This window comes from Callospermophilus lateralis, chromosome 3, assembly GCF_048772815.1.
Source record: "Callospermophilus lateralis isolate mCalLat2 chromosome 3, mCalLat2.hap1, whole genome shotgun sequence".
NCBI classification, from domain to species: Eukaryota; Metazoa; Chordata; class Mammalia; order Rodentia; family Sciuridae; genus Callospermophilus; species Callospermophilus lateralis.
In genome coordinates, this window is record NC_135307.1 from 88599621 (window position 1) to 88618816 (window position 19196).

Here is a 19196-nt window from a genome sequence, read left to right on the forward strand (position 1 = left end):
ATTGTATTGAAGATTCAATATTGTTAAGATGTTAGTTTTAACCAAATTGATGAATAGATTCAGTGCAATAAAAATCCTAGCAATTTTTAATTTAGTAGAAATTGACAAAATGATTTTAAATTTCATATGTAGATGCTAAGGACTTACAACATCCAAAACAATTTTGAAAATAAAAAAGTAACATAATTGAAGGGCTTATACTATCTCATTTCAAGACTAATCAAGATACAGAAATCAAGATAATGCAGTAACTGATAGAAAGATAATCTAATATGTCATGCATCACTAATGATGTTTTGGTCAACAACAGGCCACGAATCACAACAGTGCTCTCATAAGATTATATCATCTAGTGACAGCATAGCCATCTTAGTTTGAATTGAAGAGCTCAGGGTATATCTCAGTGGTAGAGCATATGCTTAGCATTTAAGAGCCTGTATTCCATTCCCAACACCAAAACAAAACAAAAATATCACTAGAACAATATGATATCTGAATACAAAAATTCAAGTTTTTATCCATACCTCACACTATGTGCAAAAATTAACTCAAAATGAACACTAGGCTTAAATGTAAAGTTTAAAATCATAAAAAATTTTTGAAGAAGACATAGGAGAAAATTTGTGTGACTTTGAGTTAAGGAAGGACTTTTTAGGGGACTGGGGATGTAGTTCAGTTGGTACAGCACTTGCCTCATATGCTCAAAACCCTGGATTCAGTCCCCAGCAACACACATGCATGCATGCACACACATCAATTTCTAGATAACACTGAAAGCATAATTCATACAAAGAAAAAATTTGATAAATTGTACTTCATCAAAATTAATTCTGACCTTTGAAAGGACTATTAAGAGAATGGAAAGACAAGGTGAAGACTTATAGAATACATTTATAAATCACATATCTGATAATGATTTGTACCCAGAATATATAAAGACATTTTAAAATTTAATAATAAAGCAAACAATCCATTTTTTTTAAATGGGAAAAAGATTTCAAGAGATACTTCACAAAAGAAGATATATAGCGGGCAAAGAAGCTCATGAAAAAATGTTTAACATCACTAGTCATTGGGAAAATGCAAAGTATGTGTGTGTGTGTGTATGTATTTTGAAAAGGAAGGAAATGGTACAATAGTTTGGCAGTTTCTTAAAAAGTTAAACACACACATACCACTTGACCCAGCAGGATAGAGCTAAAGAAGGATCTCAAAGGACATGAGAAAGCTTTTCTGGTGAAGGTTTTATTCATTATCTTGATTATGGTGATGATTTCACAGTTGTATACATATGTCAAAATTCACCAGATTATGTACTTTAGGTATATGAAGTTGATTATATGTCAATTAGATCTTTATTAGTTGTTAAAAATGCTTATAATTTTGACTTGGAAATTTACCCTGAAGAAATTTATCTTGAGAAATAGGAAATGTAAAGCTTTATCCAAGAGGCTGTTTATCAGCATATCATTTATAATAACAAAAAGCTGTAACTAGTTGTCTTCCAAGAAGTTAAGCAAATAAAGAAATCCTATTCAGTCATTGAAAATTGTGTCATATGTCATATGAGAAGACTATTAATGATCTGCAAAAATGTTTGGAGTATATTTTGAAGTAAAGAAAGGCTAGATTACAATGTATATGCAAATGCAATGGAAAACAGTATGGTGGTGCCTCAAAAAATTCAAATAAAATTATCATATGATCAAGCAATTCCACTTCTAGATGTATATCCCGAAGAGTGGAAAGCAGAGTCTCAAGGAGGTGTTTGTGCCCTCCCGTTTACAGCAGCATTATTCACGATAGCCAAAAGTCAGAAACAACCCAAATGTCCATCAAAGGATGAATGGCTAAACAAAATGTTACATATATGTTATATTTATAAAAAGTATACATTTATCAGCTGAGGTTTAGCTATATCTCTATATGACAGATATATGAATCAGTTGTAGAAATAACTGATATATATGTAAAAGCTTTGAAAAGGGAGGAAATTTTTACACATGCCACAACATGGGTGAAAATTTAGGACCTTACAGTAAGTGAAATAAACTAGGTTTTAAAAGACAAATATGGAGTTGAGGATGTAGCTCAGTGACTGAGCATGTACTTAGTGTGTTCAAAGACCTGGGTAATCCCCAGTATCAAATGGAAAAGAAATACAAAAGATGAATATTGTGTGATTCCATTCACATGAGATTTCTAAAGTTGTCAAATTCATAGAAACAGTAGAGTAAGGGGTTGGAAGGAGGAGAAACGGGGAGTTATTTAATGGGTATAGAGTTTCAATTTTGCAAATCGTAAAAGTTATGGAGGTCTGCTGCATTACTGAACAGTGTGCTTAAAAATGGTTGCAATCGTAAATTTTGTGGGTTTTTTTTTTTTTTTTTAACCCTGAGTGCCATTTGAGAAGGCTGACAGTGCTGGGGATGCCACATGAAGGTGCTCTCATTGACAGTCCTAGCTGAACCCATCCTTCATCCATCCTGAATTTCCCAGCCCAAGCCCCAGCATACGAGCAAGGGAGTCATCCTGGAAGTGAATCTGTTAGCCCCAGTTTCTCCACACCCAGCCACCGAGTCATTCCAGAAGAGGCCCCAAACATGGAGCGGAGACCAGAAAGTAACCTTTCCAGATTCCTAAACCACAGAAATCTGTGAGCATAATAAAAAAGCAATTATTTTATGCCCTTTTGATTTGAGGGGGTTTGTTGCTTAGGAATAGATAGCAGGAACCACTGGTAATTCTTATCATCTTTAGATAAAAGTTTAGTTCTCTTTCACATAAAAGAAATCCAGAAATAAGCAGTCCATGTCTGATTTGATGATGTCATAGTCTGCAAAAACCAAGACCTCTTTATCCTCTCTGTTGCCTGGAATGCAAACCTAATGGGTGGAGCTCCAGCAGTGATGTTTGACAATCTTGGCAATCTTGAGGATGGCAAAAGAGAACTTAATGAAGCCTGGGTCTCTGATATGAAATAGAGAAATAAATGTTTATTTTGCTTAAGCCACTGGAATTTTAGATCTTCAGGTTATATAGTGAAACTAATGTTAATGGGTACAGAATACACACACACACACACACACACACACACACACACACATACACACATACACATACACATAGGGGAATGCACAGGAAGACTGAAATGTGTGTGTGTGTGTGTGTGTGTGTGTGTGTGTGTGTGTGTTTAGAATAACAAAGATTGGCTTGGCTGGGCTAGAAGATTCAAAGTTTTCAAAATAGTAATTGAAGTCCTGGGTATAGCTGAGAATGCTAAGGAGAATATAGAGTGAGAAGTTGGGAGAGCTAAGGAACCTGTGGAATATCAGCAGTTAAAGAGAAGTAGGGGAGGAGCAGCAGGAGGAAGGGCTCCTACCTTGCAGTGGGCAGAAATCCAGGACTGAAGTTGGCAGGTGTCCAAGTAACCTGGCTCTTCCCTGTGGAGGTGGTTGGGGTGAGAGCCCTGCTGTGTGCCCTTTTGTACATAACTCACATGCAGGCCTCCCTCACAGGACCAGAAGGACACTCCTTGAAGTTTCAAGTCACTTTTGACTCCTTTTTATTGTCCCAGTACCTGCAACAGTAACTGGCAGGCAATACTTGTCTGCAAGCTAAATGGAATGGAACAGCCATTGCCATTGGCAAGGAAGTCATGGGAAGGGAGGGTCTCAGGGAGGAGGGAGTGGTCTGCAGTGCCAAGTGCTGAAAACAATTGAGTAAGATAAGACCTTCAAGGGCCGGTAGCATTTGGCTCCATGGAGGACATTGGTGACCTTGGAGAAAAGTGTTTTCCTGGGGACGTAGAGGCAAAAAACATACGGAATGGGCCTCAGCCAGGAAGGAGATGGGGAGACAGGATGGGTTGGAGGGATTGTTTTTATATTTTCTAGTTAATCGTGCTTCTAGGCAGAGTGCTGGGGACCTGAGAGAAAGCCTCCCGGGCCTCTGCAGGTCATTATGCTTTCTCCTATCAGAGTTGATGACAAATCCGTCATTTTATTATCTAAGTTTAATTTCTCATGTATTAAAATCTCTCCATGTCTCCCCTCTGCCCCAACTAAAACCCAAGTTCCAGAACAGAGACTGTTTATAGGCTGCTGGCACAAAGTAGGTGCTCTGTTGCCAACTGCCTTTTCTTCCCCTCAATCAATTTCCTGAAAAACATCTGGGCTTGAAGCAGCTGACTTCATGTAAAAAGAGGAGACCTCACCACAAGAAGTGGGACCCAGGGGTAGGAAATAAAGCCATCTGAGTTGGCATGGGGTGGAGATGGCCTGTTCCTGCCTCCAGCAGTGGTGAGGAGGGGTCCTGGAGGGAGAAAAACACTATGGGAGCCAGACCCAGGATGAGGGCAGGAGCTACTCCCATTTTGCATCCTCAGATAATGAACGCAGATGAACTGACAACCTTTAGTGACATGGCCATTTATTCTGTGTTCAAATAATACAATGATTTTATTAACTTCATTTGCATGTTCTGATGAATTCAATGCATGGCTAACTTCACCTTACAACAACCAAGTCCATAGCTTGGTATGTTCTGATTGCTGGGGAGCCTGTTCCCTATAGCTGCCTGCTCTGGTGGAGGAAAGGGCAACATTTCAGGTTAGCCTCACCTGGGTGGGGACCAGTTTTGCAGGTCTAGAAGCCCTGTTTATCAGTGGCTCAAGAGAGTCAATGGATTCATGCTTTCCAAGGTTATGGGAGAAAGTGGCATAAATCCATGCTCCAAATTTTAACATACAAAGAATCATCTGGGTAGGGTGGGGATGGGGCTGAGTCTCCTTGCAATGCAGTTTCCATTCCTCATGGTTGGGTGGGACCTGTGAGTCTGCATTTCTAACCAACACCACATCACACTGAGTATGAGGAAGTAAATGGGAGCCCATTTTTTTCTAAATTTTGGGTATCTGTCACCACTTTCCCAACAACCAGAGGACTGTTCAAGGAGCATGGATGTCCAGAAAGAGAGTGGTGTCTTCCAAGCTTGCTGAGCTTCACTTGGACCACATGTCTTTCTGCCCTTTTGGCTTCACCTTCTATCTGGTGAAGGCATCCCTAGTGGCTCAGCTTGCACCTTTCTTCAGTGAAGTCCCCAGCCTGCAGAGGTTATGTTGATTATGTTGATTGAGCTTCTCTGTGTCCTAGGGCTTTCCCAGCAACATGGTGAGAAGCCATCTCTCAGGAAGAGTTCTCTCTCCTCACCTTTCTGAGCTCATCCTTGATAGTTTGGTTCTGAGTCAATCGCCAAAAACTAGGATGTCCTGATTGGGGTGTTTACATGATAAATAAGAGGAATCACACTTAGAAAGAAATAATCTCTTCTGGAAGCCAGAGTGATACGGTGGTAAGAGCTGAGAGGTGCTGCTGGGGCAAGTTCAACGGTGAGCATCAGCCATGCTGGCCAGCATGGCCCACCTGGAGCGATTTACCTGTGGCCTGCCCAGACCTCCCTGAATTGCATTCCAGATCCTTGTCTGTGAGCCTGAGCCGCAGAATTGGCTTTGCTTGGCATTTCATGGAGGTGGATACTTTGCCTAGTGTGGATCATGTGTATCACCAGCCCAGGGTGGCTGGACAGGTTACACTAACGTGGGTCACCTCTTTGGCTTTATGGTGGTAGAGACCAGTATGTCTCTAGCTCTCCATCTAGAGACACCTGGCCTAGCTTCTAGCTTCAGGCTTCCTACTAATACCTTGATTCATAAAAGTAAAAAAAAAAAAATCACAAAATGTTATTGATTATAAAAATAATAAGAATGCAATTATTATCTTAAATTTTAGAAAGTATTTTTCCAGAGAAACCCAGAGTACTTTTCAGTCTTCCTGTGCATTCCCCTAGGCCTGCCATGGGAGGAGGAAGAGGAGTTAGAGAGGGTAGGGCTGTTGGACAGCCTCCACTTCCTGTTCTGAGTCTGAAATTTCTTGGGAACCAGCCAGTTTCTGCTCTCCACACTCGAGGTATGCGTGGGAGCTTGTGGCCTTCCCTGCGGGAAAGTGGTAAAATAAATTCCTAGGAGTATAAAACCCCAATATGGCTCCTGGTTATGTTCCTTTGTTTCTTTCCCCTTTTTAAAATGTTACTTTTTTATAGGAAGCCCAGGCCAGCCTGCCTGCACCGCTGGCCAGAGAGCTGGGCTACCTGCATGGGCCACAGAGTCCGGGCCACTGACAGGAGAAGCAGACACAGGATGGACGGGCTGCCAGGGGCTTAGGAAGGACATTGATTCTTGAAACGTTTCTTCCTTTCCACCGCCAGCCTCAGAGACTGAAGGAGCTTGTCTTTGTTATTCAGGACGTTGTACTCAGAGAGTTTCACCAGTTTGTCAAAGGCAGCCTCCGTATAGGTCAGTTCCTTGGTGGCGTAGGGGGAGTCGGGGCCATAAATATCCACCTGGCCCAGCTCCATCTCCTCAGGGCTCCTCTCCACACCTGGGGGCAGCAGAGGACTCACTGTAGACTCTTACTATGTCAGGTTGTAAGGATTTGTTTCCACCTCCTTCCCCTGGCCCACCCTGCATGCGCTAACAGACATATCTTCATGAAAACATGCACAGCACGCACACTCACATGCTTACCCGCACCCTCTAAGCTCCTCGGGGTCCGTCTTAGGACTCTCCTGGCACCAAACAGTGCCAGGCACATAGTTGGATGTCAATGAGTGTTGAAGGACTAAAAGAGTTGGAGATGACATTGCCAGCCGTCCAAGTGGCGGGTGGGACAGGAGGGGCTGTTTTCTTCCTTGCCAAAGCTAAGGTTGGCTCAGCCAGCCTGATGGGTTAGTGCTATCAGGACACTTCCACAGTCTAAATACAAGAGCCAGCAGGTGCTGGGGACAGAGTCAGACAGAGGCGGCTCACCCGGTGCCTTGTACTTCTGGAAGGTGTCATTGATGAGTGGGAAGAAAGCCACAATGGGGGCATTGGGGTCCTGGGGATGTTCCAGCAGGTAGCACTCCTTGAGACTGCCATCCTCATCCTGGAGCTCATAGCCGGGGAAGGGGATGTTCTGCGTGGTACAGTACTCGCAGGTTTGTTTCAGGGGCTAGAATATCACCAGAGGATGTATTTGAGATTGGAGGGCTGGGGATGGACAAGACACACAGAATCCATGGATCCAGCTTCCTGATATCTCTAGCTAACAATTCCAGTCCCCAACTGATTGCCCAGTTTGGATACATTTAGAAAAAAGCAGGTCAGGACAAAAAACCTGAGGCAGTAGGTTGGTACACCTGCAGCTTTGAGCTCCTTCCCCAGGAAGGATGTTGATGATGTTTCACCCAACACAGACCCAGGCAGGCTGAGGGTGTGACAGTGACTGGAGCTGGCCATGTACAGGTGTGGCAGGCCAGGCTCCTGTGGATATGCATGGATTTTGGAACTGACAAGTGTCACAGGGCTGGACTCTGAAATGTGCCTTTAAAAATGTGATGTGGGCTGGGGCTGTAACTCAGTGGTAGAGCACTTGCCTAGCATGTGTGAGGCATGGGGTTCCATCCTCAGCATCACATGAAAATAAATCAATAAAATATTGTGTCCATCTACAACTAAAAATATTTTTAAAGAAATGTGATGCAACAGAAAGAGTACTGGACTTAGTTCCATACCTGTTAAATAGCTCATTTTCTGTGTGACATTGAGCAAGTCACTTACCCTCCCTACGGCTCAGTTTTCTCATCTGTAACACTGGGATAATAGCAGCTGTGCTGTCTACCTCAAAGAGCTGTGTAAGGACCAGGTGTAAGGACACTCATTTATTTACAAAGTATGGAGGCCTCTGAGGTGTGGCACTGCTTCCCAGGCCCCAGGGCTCAGGTGGAGCCCAGCTGGCTGCACTTGCCTTCGTCTGGGACCCTGCACAGTAGTTGAGGTGGATGATGAGGTCGGCTTTCCTCTCTGGCCTGAGGAGAGGCGGGTAGCTGGAGTTGACAAAGAAAGCGGTGTCTATCAGGCACAAGTGTTTTGCAAACTCTGTCAGCTGGTTTGGGAAGTGGTCCAGCACCGTGTCTGAAAACCAAGCCTTCTGGTTACCAATATGATTAGTGCCCTGGTGTCAGCCAAGGGTGGGGCTTCTGGTGTGGACAGAGTACCCTGCCTGGAGCCTCCTTCCCCTCAGCCTGGGCCTCCAGCCTTCGCCCTTCTGACCAGGTTGCCATTGAGTCCCATGGCTCCTCTGTTTAGGCTAATAAAATGGGGGTTTAGCTTGATTATGCATAGAAAACCCACTATGATCCAGTCACAGCTAGTCTTAAGGGTCGCAGGGGCTTAAGAACATCCTATAAGTTAAGGCTAACCTTGGGCCCAGGCCTGCTGTCTTTTCTGCCCTAGACTCTGAGAACAAGGACTAATAGGCCAGACTCAAGCAGCCATTGCACTCTGGTCAAATAAAATACCAAAGAAAGTAGAAAGTCAACCTTGGAACCTTCTAGGGGAAAGAGGTGCTGAGTCAAAGGCACCAGAGCATAGGTTAAGGTCTTGCTCACCCCTTGGGGTTTCTGAGTTGGGCCATCCTTGCCCAACTCCAATGGGGCACCACTCACCCCAGAGCACAACTGCAGAAAGTAAGGGCCCATGTTTCCCCATCTGTACAATGGGTCCAATTTCTGCTGCTGGGATTGTTGAGCAGATTCTGTACAGTTATACAGTCAATTAATTAAATACCACACCACCCCCTGCTGGCACACAAATACTCCATGCTGGATGATACTGCCAAAGGTGGACTTCCCATGGCAGGGTCACCTGGATTCTATCCGATGATGGTGGCCAGAGGAGTCTTATTCTTTCTCTATGGCAGCCTCAATATCCTCTTCTCCCTCCTCCCAACAAACCCAGCCCTGGAGAAGCACCCAGGTGGGGGTACCTTTCCACATGGAGAACTGACTGTTCTGGAGGTAGTCAGTGTGTAGCTGCAGCCCAAACATGAAGTTGTGGAACTCAGACACGAAGGGCCGATGGGTAAGGATGTCTCGGAAAGTATTGGATAGCCAGGACCCAGGAATCGCTACCGTGGTCTCCAGGATGTCAGCATCACATTTGGGGATTTCAGGCAGGAGCGGCTCATCTTCTGCAGGGAAGAGGGATGGAAGGCAGGTCACAAGAATTTGGGTCCCGGGATTGCCCAGGTGAAGCGCCACCTGGGCCTGGGGTGAGTCACTATAAGTGACCTTCCTTGCCCAGCTCTCAAGACTCTGGCCCCACAACCAGGAGGACCCAGCTGAGTGGCATGGAACAGGAACAGATAGTGGAGAGGGGAGGGTGGGCCTTCAATAAGGAGGTACCAGAGAGGACAGAGTCCAGAAGAGGGACCTTTAACTGTGCACAGATCCCTACTCTCATCAGCTCTCCTGGGCACTGGAGGTGTCCTCCTGGGCCTTGGTAGAGGTGCCACCTATAATCACCCTGCCTGGAGGGTGACATCCCAACCCAGCTACCTTCTCTAGGCCATAGATACAATGTAGGAACATGTGGCAGGCACAGGGTCCTCCGTTCATGGTCCATATCCCACCCACACACACCTAATCATAAGGGGAAGCCAGTGGGTCACCCACCAATGTCATGCACCTTCTTCCTCGTCCACCTGTGGAAAAACTCCTCCGAGGTGTGGGACAGATTCCAGGCATCGAGCAGGTTCAGGGAGAAGATGCTGCTCCACAAACCTAGGGAAGCAGAGCAGCCGTGAATAGTTCTCTCCAGGAGCCCTCATAGACCTGATGGTTCTGCCTTGGCCTTGATTCCTCCTCGGGCCAGACTGCTCAGTGGGTGGGACAGACTTTGATTTCCTTCTGCTCTGGTGACTGATGGTGCCAGGCCTCAGCTCTTTTCCCTCCCCTCATGTAGGTAGCATCTGGGAAGGTGTACAGGGCACATCTCCAGCACGGGCTAGACACTGACAAGTGCAGCTTCAAGTCCAGGTCCACCCTTGGGATAAGTTCACACAGCTAAAGCATTTAGGATATGATGAGCACTTGACATATGTAATGCTATTTCTTATTATTTAAGAGATGTAACATTAATAAAACTTGTTTTAAATTTCTCACATGTATTGACCCATTGGGATCTTCTACAAAGTAGGTTTTACTTTGATTTTTTTTTTTTTTTTTAAGTACTAAAGATTGAACCCAGGGCCTCGCAAATGCTAAGCACTCTACCACTAAGCTATATCCTGACCCTTTTTATTTTATTTTGAAATTAGGTTTCAAAAAGCTGCCGAGACTAGTCTCTACCTTGAAAGCTTCCTGCCTCAGCCTCCCAAGTAGCTAAGATTCTAGGCATCAGCCACCATGCCTGGCTAGATAGGTTTTACTCCTAAACCAATTCACAGATAAGAAAACTGAGGTTCAGAGAGATTAGGTAATTTAGCCCACTTCACACAGTCAATAAATGAATATCTGAGTTCAGGTCTAAGGGTTTTAACTACAGATTTTTGAACCACATAACCCATAGCAAAGATATTTAGGGGAAGAAGAGGCCACTGTGGACTGGGAGCTTTGGGATGGGCTTCACAAAAGAGATAGGACTTGAGTTGGACCGCTGTCAGTCCTTCTGGGCTTAAAGGGCTGCGGGGAGATCAAGGCAGTCTGAGAGGTTGGTGTGGGGGTAGGTTCAGAAACCCCTCCTGGGATAAGGCAATGTCAGCAAATGCCAGGAAGGCCACGTGCTCAAGGGCTAACCAAGGACTACCCAGGCCAGATCTGGGGCAAGATCCTTTCTGTCATTCCTCTGTTCAAAACCAGGGCCTGCCCAGCTAGGAGTGCGTGCTCAGGGGAGTCCCGCAGCCAGGAGTCACCTAGCATGTAGCACATCCGCGACTCAGGGATCCTCTTCATCAGCCGCCCCATAAAGAACTCTGAGCCGAAGAGCTCCGTGGGGATGAAGGCCCCGTACTTCTGCAGGCCCACCTCGTAGGGGGAGAACTCGAACCATTCTGCACAGGAAGCGGCAGGGGAAAGTGTCAATTTCAGATCACGGGGCCACGCCCACTCAGCCCAGCCTTCCCACATGCCAACCAGCCTTGTGGCTTCCCGGCCCTTGGGTTCCTCCAACTGGGAGGCTGCAGTTCTCCTATGGAGCACATGGGGGCGCCCGCGACCGGCCTATGAAGACTAGTCAAAGCTTTGCAAACTGCTCGCCTGGTTCTTTTGCTCCCCCCATCCCCAACTCCTGTGATGGGGATTGAACCCAGGAGCATTCTACCACTCAGCCACATCCCTAGCCCTTTTTAAAATTTTGTTTTGAGACAGTCTCATTAAGTTGTCCAGACTGGACTTCACTTTATGATCCTCCTGCTTCAGCCTCCAGAGTAGCTGGGAATAAAGGCAGATACCACCACACCTGGCTCTCTATTGTTACTCAAAGACAGATAAAAGAGGACCAAAAGTGACCTTACTGCAGAGTAGGTCTCCATGGCCGTTCCTTCTAGGAAGCTTAAGAAATGTCTAGGACTCCTTCTCTTCTCCTTACTTATATTTTCCTCTATCCCATCAAATGCACCCAGTAAGCTAAGGGACTCTGCCCACCAGTCCCACTCAAGGGGCAGGGCAGATGGGGGAACTAAGTTGATTTCTTCAACTGTGGGCACAATTTTTTGATGTGGGTTGGCAAAGCGTGTGTGGGGTTAGGGGGTGGACCTTGGGGGTTCTGGGTGCCTTTGCCAATCAAGAAGTTACCCTCTCCTAGATCACTAGCCACCAGTGTTACCTCTGAAATCCTGGTTGCTTACATCATCCTTGACATTGATGGTGAGGTAGATAGGCAGGGGATTCTGGCCCCGGCACAAAGCAGCACGCTGCTCTGACAGTTTGCATTCATTTCTCTATGGGGAAATGAAATAGTTAAGGAGAAGCACCAGACATGCAACCCCTACCCCACTTGCCTCTGGATTAGAAATCACTCAGCAGTCCTTTCCTGGATCCCAAGTCCATCAGGCTGCTGTGTAAGCTGCAACTGACACCAATAAAACCTGATTGTTTTGTTTTGTGTGTTTGTTTGTCCTGGAGACTGAATTCAGGCATACTTTACCGCTGAGCTACATCCTGATCTTTTTATTTTTTATTTTGAGTTAGGGTCTCCCTAAGTTGTGAGGCTGGTCTCAAACTTGTGATCCTCCTGCCTCAGCCTCCCAAATTGCTGGGATTACAGGCCTGCAACACATCACTGGCTCAAACTTGGCTCAAATCTACCTGGGAACGTATCTCACCTCCTTGGGCTATCCATCAGCCCAGACTGCAGACAGGGGAGGAGCCAAATCTGCAGCTTAGGACCCTCAGAGCCCCAGGGTCCTCCTGTAGTCTCAGGGCTCAGAGGATGATGAAGTAAGGGTGAGAGAGGCCACCACAGTCCCTTTTCATTCCTACTATCTTCTGCCTCCCTAGAACATGAAAACCTCCAGGGTCTTTGTTTAGTCAGCTTGGCATGTTGGGCTCCCTCATAAAATTTGGGATAAAAAAAAAAGTTTCTTTTCTTTGATTTTTGCCCCTAAACCGAAATCTTGGAAATCTGGGCACTACATGGTGGCCAAAGCGTGTTAAAGTCCGCAGAGTGTTATGCTGTGTTAATCAGAGAGGCAAGTCCTGCAGATCAGCCCTGGTCATCGGCCATCTCCCAGAGTAAATCAATCAGTGCAGACGAGGCAGAGCTGAGGTCCTAGAGGCCCAGGTTCTGACCCCAAGCCAAGCAGCAGCCTGCTTCATGACCATCCCTAGGATAGCAAATGCATGGGAGGTCCAATGACTCTTGGGCCTCCTTTGAAGGAAAACAGAGTACCTGTCACAACTGGGTACATAGATCTGGGTGTCACAGAGCTGACTGTCCTGCAGACTCCTGGAAGATCCTAGTCCACTCTCATTGTCAAAAGGGGTGGAGGGAAAGGGGCTCTTGCCTTGGCCAGAGTAGAACAGAGGCTCCCTAACAGCGATTCTAGCCTTGCTTTCTGGAGGACCACACCTTTTCTCTACACTGATCCCTCAAAATGCTTAGATTTCTGGCCTTGAAAACTTTGGTGCTCTCCTCCTCATCTCACAGGTTATTAACTTAAAATATTGTGTTAAAATATTAACCAGTTAGTGATGTAATCCTCTGTAAGGAATAGTGCAGAGTAGGGTCACATGCAACCCCAACTTGCCAGAATCTGAAAGTCAATGCCCTTAGTTTCTGCCTGCTCTGTTCCATCAGGAGATCAGGTTAAATGAGGAGTTTTTTCAAAGGAGTCAGGGTGGGATCCATCAAAAGCCATGAGTTGAAAGCCATGTCTGATTCCTTTCTGAATCCCTAGGGGCCAACCCAGTTCCTGGCATGCAAGAGGTAATGGTTTAGTTGAAAGAATGAATGAAGGAATGAATAAATATTGAGGATGAATGTCAAGTCATCCTCAGTTGGTTAAATCAAGTCATCCTCAGTTGATTTTGTAGCAGAGGGGACCTATTAGAAAATTATTTGCTGCTTCTCCTCCCTCTGGAAAATTCAGATTTATTAATAATTGAATTCTTAATTAAGGTGGAATTAAGAGCTGAGGTCCTGGACAGAGGTTAAGTGGAAAGCTCTGCCTTAGGTCCAATCAACAGGCCAAAGGTGGTTCCTCCCTGTGGTCAGTGCTGCATGAAGCGTCCAAGTATGAGTGGAGCTCACCCTGATGGGGATCTGCCTGCTCTACCATTTCTCACATGATTCTTGCAGCAGTTGCGTCCCAAGCTGGTTCTATTGTTGAGCATGTATTGCTCAGATCATTGTATCCCAGAGCAGAAAGCAACCTGGTTATGCCATTCCCTATGTGGTGGCCATGAAAATGAGACCTGCAAGCTTCCAACTGCTGACAGTGTTACTGATGAAAGGCTCCAGTTGCTGTGCCCGGAAATCCAAGGCAGAGTCTGTGCTGAGACCATGCTTCCTCTGACCAAATGCAGTAGGGATATTGAGGCAGGCCCATTCTCAGAAATACAGGATACCAAACACAGCCAACTTTGACTAAAAGGTCTTCTATAGGATTTGCTGAACATTTCTAGACCACCTGGAAGTCTGAGATGCTTCCATTTGACCTTTCCTCCTCTCTTCTCCACTTAGGGTCAAACTTCCACCATGGTTGGCATCTCTCTAGTTCTGCCCAGCTCCCTCCCCATTTTATGCCACAGGTATTTTGGCATGGCTTTCAAAGTTCATGTTGCTTCTATGTAGGGTGCACCTGACCTGTTCCCAACACAAGGGTCTCAATCATTCTCTAAAGGGGATGTGGGATGATGATCCCACCACCTTCCATCATGTTTTTCAGCACTTCATGTTTCGAATATTCTAAGAACAAATCTGCAGGTCTGACCTAACCAGAGCAGAGGTGGAAGTCCAGACCCCCTGATGAAGAAAGAGAACCGCACATTAGCCAGGGCAGTGTGGGGCGCAGTGGAAGCTGAATGCCTACCTCGTCCCCAAGACAGGCCTCAATCAGCAGGCCCCAGAAGTCTGTAAAAGTGACCCTGTAGCCTTCCTGGCTGCGCTGCCGGAGTTCCTCCTGGAATCTGCAGAGCTGGTCTGGGAACAGGGAAGGCATCTTGTCTTTGACTGCATGTCTCCGGGCTTCGAAGACAGCAGGCTCCAGGTTTTTGGAGGACCACTCAGGGTCACGGTACAAAGTAGCCATTGTCCTGGAGAGAGACAGGAATGGCTGAGAGAGCTGACCTGGCCCTGGTCTGATCAATGCTGGATGCAGGCAAGAGGGGAAATGAGCAGGCCACTGAGAATCCCAAACCTGCCAGGAGAGGAGCCTGGAGGAAAGGGGCCTGTGGATGGAGGGCGCGAGGGAGAGAGGGTAACAATCATTACTCATGATCACCGTTACTCCTATCTCCCCATGCCTACTGTGTGCTGGGTATAGCATATTGGTTGAGATGAGGATTTGGACCCAGATCTTCCTGGGTTCAAAACCAGGCCCTGCCATTCGTTTGCTGTGTGATCTCAGACAAGCTACTTAACCACTTTCCACCTCAGTTTCCCCTAGCTGTGGAATGGGGAGAATTGTGATAGTTGTTCACAGCTCATAGAGTTCTTGGGAAGATTGTATGAGCTAACAGAGTGTAAACTGGAACAGTGGCTGGCACAAAGCAAGTGCTGGGAATAACATTTGAACGCAGGTTTGGTTGATGCCAGATCCCAGGTTCTTTCGGCCCTGCTGCATTCATTTCCACAACTACTAAAGTAGTTCCCCTTCTTCTTAATCTATATGTAGTTCCTAGGGTGCAACAAAACTAAGGTAGTCTGGGTCTGGCCTGTCTGCACCTCTTGGCCTTGATCCAGTGTTTCTATGTCAGGACAGGAAAGGGCCCCTGCTTATTCTGTACCTGAGAACTTTCCTGCTTGAGGTGGACCTTGTCTGTGGCTGCACAGATATGTAAATGGTATCCTCTTCCCTCACAGAACTTGTTTCAGGGGAGGTGGGGCGCAGTGAAAGCTGAATGCCTACCTCGTCCCCAAGACAGGCCTCAATCATCAGGCCCCAGAAGTCTGTAAAAGTGACCTTGTCTGTGGCCCCAGAAGTCTGTAAAAGTGATCCTGTAGTCACTTTTGGCCAGAATGATAAAAATCACTCTGCTCTCTGTAAGGTTTGCTTTGTTATATTTATACTTTCAAAAAGCTTCCAAAAGCCATTGCCAATGGTCATTTTTAAAAGAATATTTCTCATGTTTCCCCATGTCGGCTCATCTTCCAACCTCCCACCCTCACCCTGGCTGGGCCTGAGGGTTTCCCCATTATCAGCCTGTCCCGCAATAGTCCAGGGTCATACAGGTGTCCCTTAACCCTACTGGAGGCAAGTTATCTTTTTAGCTCACTAGCCAGGAGCAGCTGTTTAACATGGGGATTAAGAATGTGGGCCCTGGATGGGGTTCAAATTCTAGGTCTACAACTTATTAGCCAAGTGACCTCAGGCAAATTGCTTTGTTTCTCATGCTGTAAAATAATGCTGGAAAAATTATGGTTGGTCTTCCTTATCCATAAGTTCCTCATCTGCAGACTTAACAAACTGTGGATCAAAAATATTTGGGGAAAAATGGGTCATGGTACAAAGTAGCCATTGTCCTGGAGAGAGACCTATATGGACTTTCCCCCCATTGTCATTATTCCCTAAATAAGATAACAGCTATTTACACTGTATTAGGTACTTTATAAATGATCTAGAGACGATTTAAAATTCAAAGAGGATTGTGTAGTTTATATGCAAATACTATGCCATTTTATATAAGGGACTTGAACATCAGTTCCTCCTGGAATCTGTAGAGGAATTCTAGAAAGACGGGTCCTGGAACCAATCCCTCTGGGATACTGAAGGACTCCTGTACTTGGCACATAAGCCAATATCAATAACTATTAGCTATGCTTCTTATTCCATCTGGGTTGAAGCCTTGAGTCCCTGATGAGAGATCCAATGCCAAGAGAGTCCTTGATTTTTTCAGGGCCAGGTCATATCCACTTGCTCACATGAGAGTTACCTGGAGCTCCTCCAGGATAAAAGGCACAGAATGGGACCTTGTGGGTTCCCAGGTTCCCCAGTCACCCACAAAATAAGATGCAGCCCTGGCGGAGAAGCCTTGGGTAGTCATAGTCCCCTGCCATCCTGAACCAGGGTCACACAATGACTTTGGTGGGCCCACTATAAAAAAAATATTTAAAAAGCAAATGTTATGACTGTGTTGTTTAAAAACAAATATATTAATGTTATTTACTAAAACATTTTATTTAACCTAGAAGCTCATATTTTCCTTCTTATAAAAAATAATAATAATAACATATTGTTATGGGTTCCTAATAGTTCTGTTTGCCCCAGGCCCAGTGTATCTGAGTTAGCCTGACCTACCTCCTACTGGGGAGCCCAGTGCTCAGTCACCTTACTCTCTAGTAGAGATGGGGAAGTGGGAGTCTGTGGCAGGGTCCTGCCCTGCCCTCTAAACAGGGCAGAGGAATGGACTGGGGTGGGCTGAGGGGGCCTGGAGGGTAGGAAGCCATAGCAGTGGGGCCATCTCCACTCATCCTAGAAGACTTGGCACAGCACCAAAAGGGCAGCTGCATCTCCCATCAGGAAAAGAGTGGTACCAGGGATTCACTCATCCTTGGTTCCTATGTTCCTGGGCTCCTGCCACAGCCCCAAGAAAATAGAACTGCCTGTAATGGCCAACATGTACAGTGGCTCTGTATACTTAGTACTGGGAGAGCCTCTTGTCACAGCCATGAGGTCAGTGCTATTGTTATCCCCACTTACAGATACAGAAATTGAGCCTCTGAGGAGTTAATCTGCATGCCCGAAGTCATACAGCTGCAGGAGGCAGCGTGTCCCTGGTGTCTTGAGTCCCTTTTACTTGGGGTAGGAGGGGGTAGAGCTTCACCCCAAATCCCAGGCCAACCTGTTTGCTGCTTGCTCTGGGGTCCACTAGACAGTGGCTCCCAGCACCTTACCAGGTGGCCCCAGACAGGCCGGTGATGTAGCTGGCACAGTTCAGGAGGTTCATCTTCTGTAGTCCCAGCAGGTGGCCATACATGGAGGTCATGGATCTGGCTCCACCCCCAGTGGCCATGATGGCTATCACTGGTACCTGAGGGCATAGAGGCAGACAGCTGGGGAGGGCTCCAGGGACAAAGCTGGTGGGAGAGGAGTTGGAATGACAGATGGCAGCTTGAAAGAATGGTGGAGGAGGGGTCTGAGGGTAGAAAGCCAGAGCAGGGCTGGGACAGCAGTGAGAGGCCTGAAAACTGCCTTTTTCAGGTGGGCCACACAGTAGGTCTAGAATTAGAACTTAGTTCCAAACCCAGTGATGCCAGTAAAGGCTCTGAAACCTAAATCATAGAAAGCCACGTCTGGAAGGGGCCTTAACACTCTTAATCCAGCCTTCAGTTAACAGATGATAAAACTGGGGTCCAGGGTGGTGAGTATGATTCCTTAATGGTGACAAATTGAGATCTTTTGAAGGTGGATATGATCTTAGGGCAGCAGGCCCTGGCTTGGTACATGGCACATGTTCAGTCTATACTGTGTTTATAAGAGCAAGAGGAATACATTTCTAATGTCAGAAGCAGCAGAGTGGCCACTTGTGGTTTGACCTGGCTTTGAGATGCCTTTGGTGTGTTTTCCCTAAGGGTGGGTTGAAGACGGGGCTCTGAACCCAATCTCTGTTTTCATTTGGGTGGGGACTAAAAAACCCTTCAGTCACCTGAAGCCCAATCACAATCCCTCCCTGGGCCCCATGTAGTTTCCATGTACATCATGGTCAGACTCAGAAGTCAGGCATTTTGGAGTACTAACCAGCTGCCCAGGACAGTGTGAGCCCCAGTCCACACAGGGGAGGTGACAGAGGACTCTGACAAAGGCACTACTGTCCGCCTCCATGGAAGGAAGCGACTGGCCCTGGGAGTAACATTGCTTGTTTCCAGCTTGCTACAGCTATTATTTCTGGGAGGTGTCTACATGTGCACTTTTGACAGGAGAGAGAACTGAAGGACAAGCACCCACGGCCTTTTGGGTGGGGGATATGGCATGCATAAGGTGGTGGAGCTTTAAATGTTTCCTGACTGGGGCAAGGAGGTCATTTTGTGATTGTGTTAGTAAGGCACACTTCTGCCACCTCAGGATCCAGTGCATGGGAGGAGCAGGGCCGCTGGAGCCCCTTCCCTCTCTCTCTAGTCTGCTTTCCCCTCCTCAAGTGAACACACAACTGATGAACATCCAGCATGCACCCCCTGGGCACCAGACCTCAGCCCTGAGAACATGGTGAATGGAAAGCAGTGTCTTAGCCATCCTGGAGCAGGGAAGAGCTGGGATGGCTGGTGGGATATGAGGTTGGAAGGACCGGCTTAGCCTGGAGTGGCCTTGAGCCCAGGCCAGCAGCCTCTGCTTACCCACCTCGTCCTCCAGCAGGTCCTCCTCTAGCTGCAGCACCTGCTTCAGTGCCTCGGCCACAACCACCTTCCGCTTTTGCAGAAACTCCAACTCTTCCTGGCACAGGCTGAAGCCCAGCCGCACATCCAGTGTGTCAGGGCTGAGGGAGAGAGGATCCTGGCTGAGTGGGCCTGTAGCCTTATCTTCAAAGGACTTTAGGGTCAGTGGACTCAGGCTTGAAGCCCAGCCTGTCATCTACCACTTTTGTGACCTTGCCCCCACAACCTATATGGGGGCTTAACTCCCAGCACTGCCTTTAGCATTTAATGAGCTAACAAATGTAATGCC

General features: G+C 46.7%; 1 protein-coding gene across 2 annotated transcripts in view; it reads right to left on the reverse strand.

The window, feature by feature from the left end:
- Nucleotides 1-6216: 6216 nt before the first annotated feature.
- Pla2g4e (phospholipase A2 group IVE) overlaps nt 6217-19196 on the reverse strand; it is a 34250-nt gene continuing 21270 nt past the window's right edge. For both annotated transcript variants that reach the window (XM_076848507.2, XM_076848506.2), the window contains 10 exons: nt 18873-19008; nt 17432-17568; nt 14409-14631; nt 11702-11816; nt 10791-10928; nt 9553-9660; nt 8865-9068; nt 7845-8011; nt 6866-7049; nt 6217-6437 (listed from right to left, as the gene is read on the reverse strand). In XM_076848507.2, the coding sequence (XP_076704622.2) occupies nt 6217-6437; nt 6866-7049; nt 7845-8011; nt 8865-9068; nt 9553-9660; nt 10791-10928; nt 11702-11816; nt 14409-14631; nt 17432-17568; nt 18873-19008 (1633 nt within the window). The remainder of the gene's footprint in view (nt 6438-6865; nt 7050-7844; nt 8012-8864; nt 9069-9552; nt 9661-10790; nt 10929-11701; nt 11817-14408; nt 14632-17431; nt 17569-18872; nt 19009-19196) is intronic.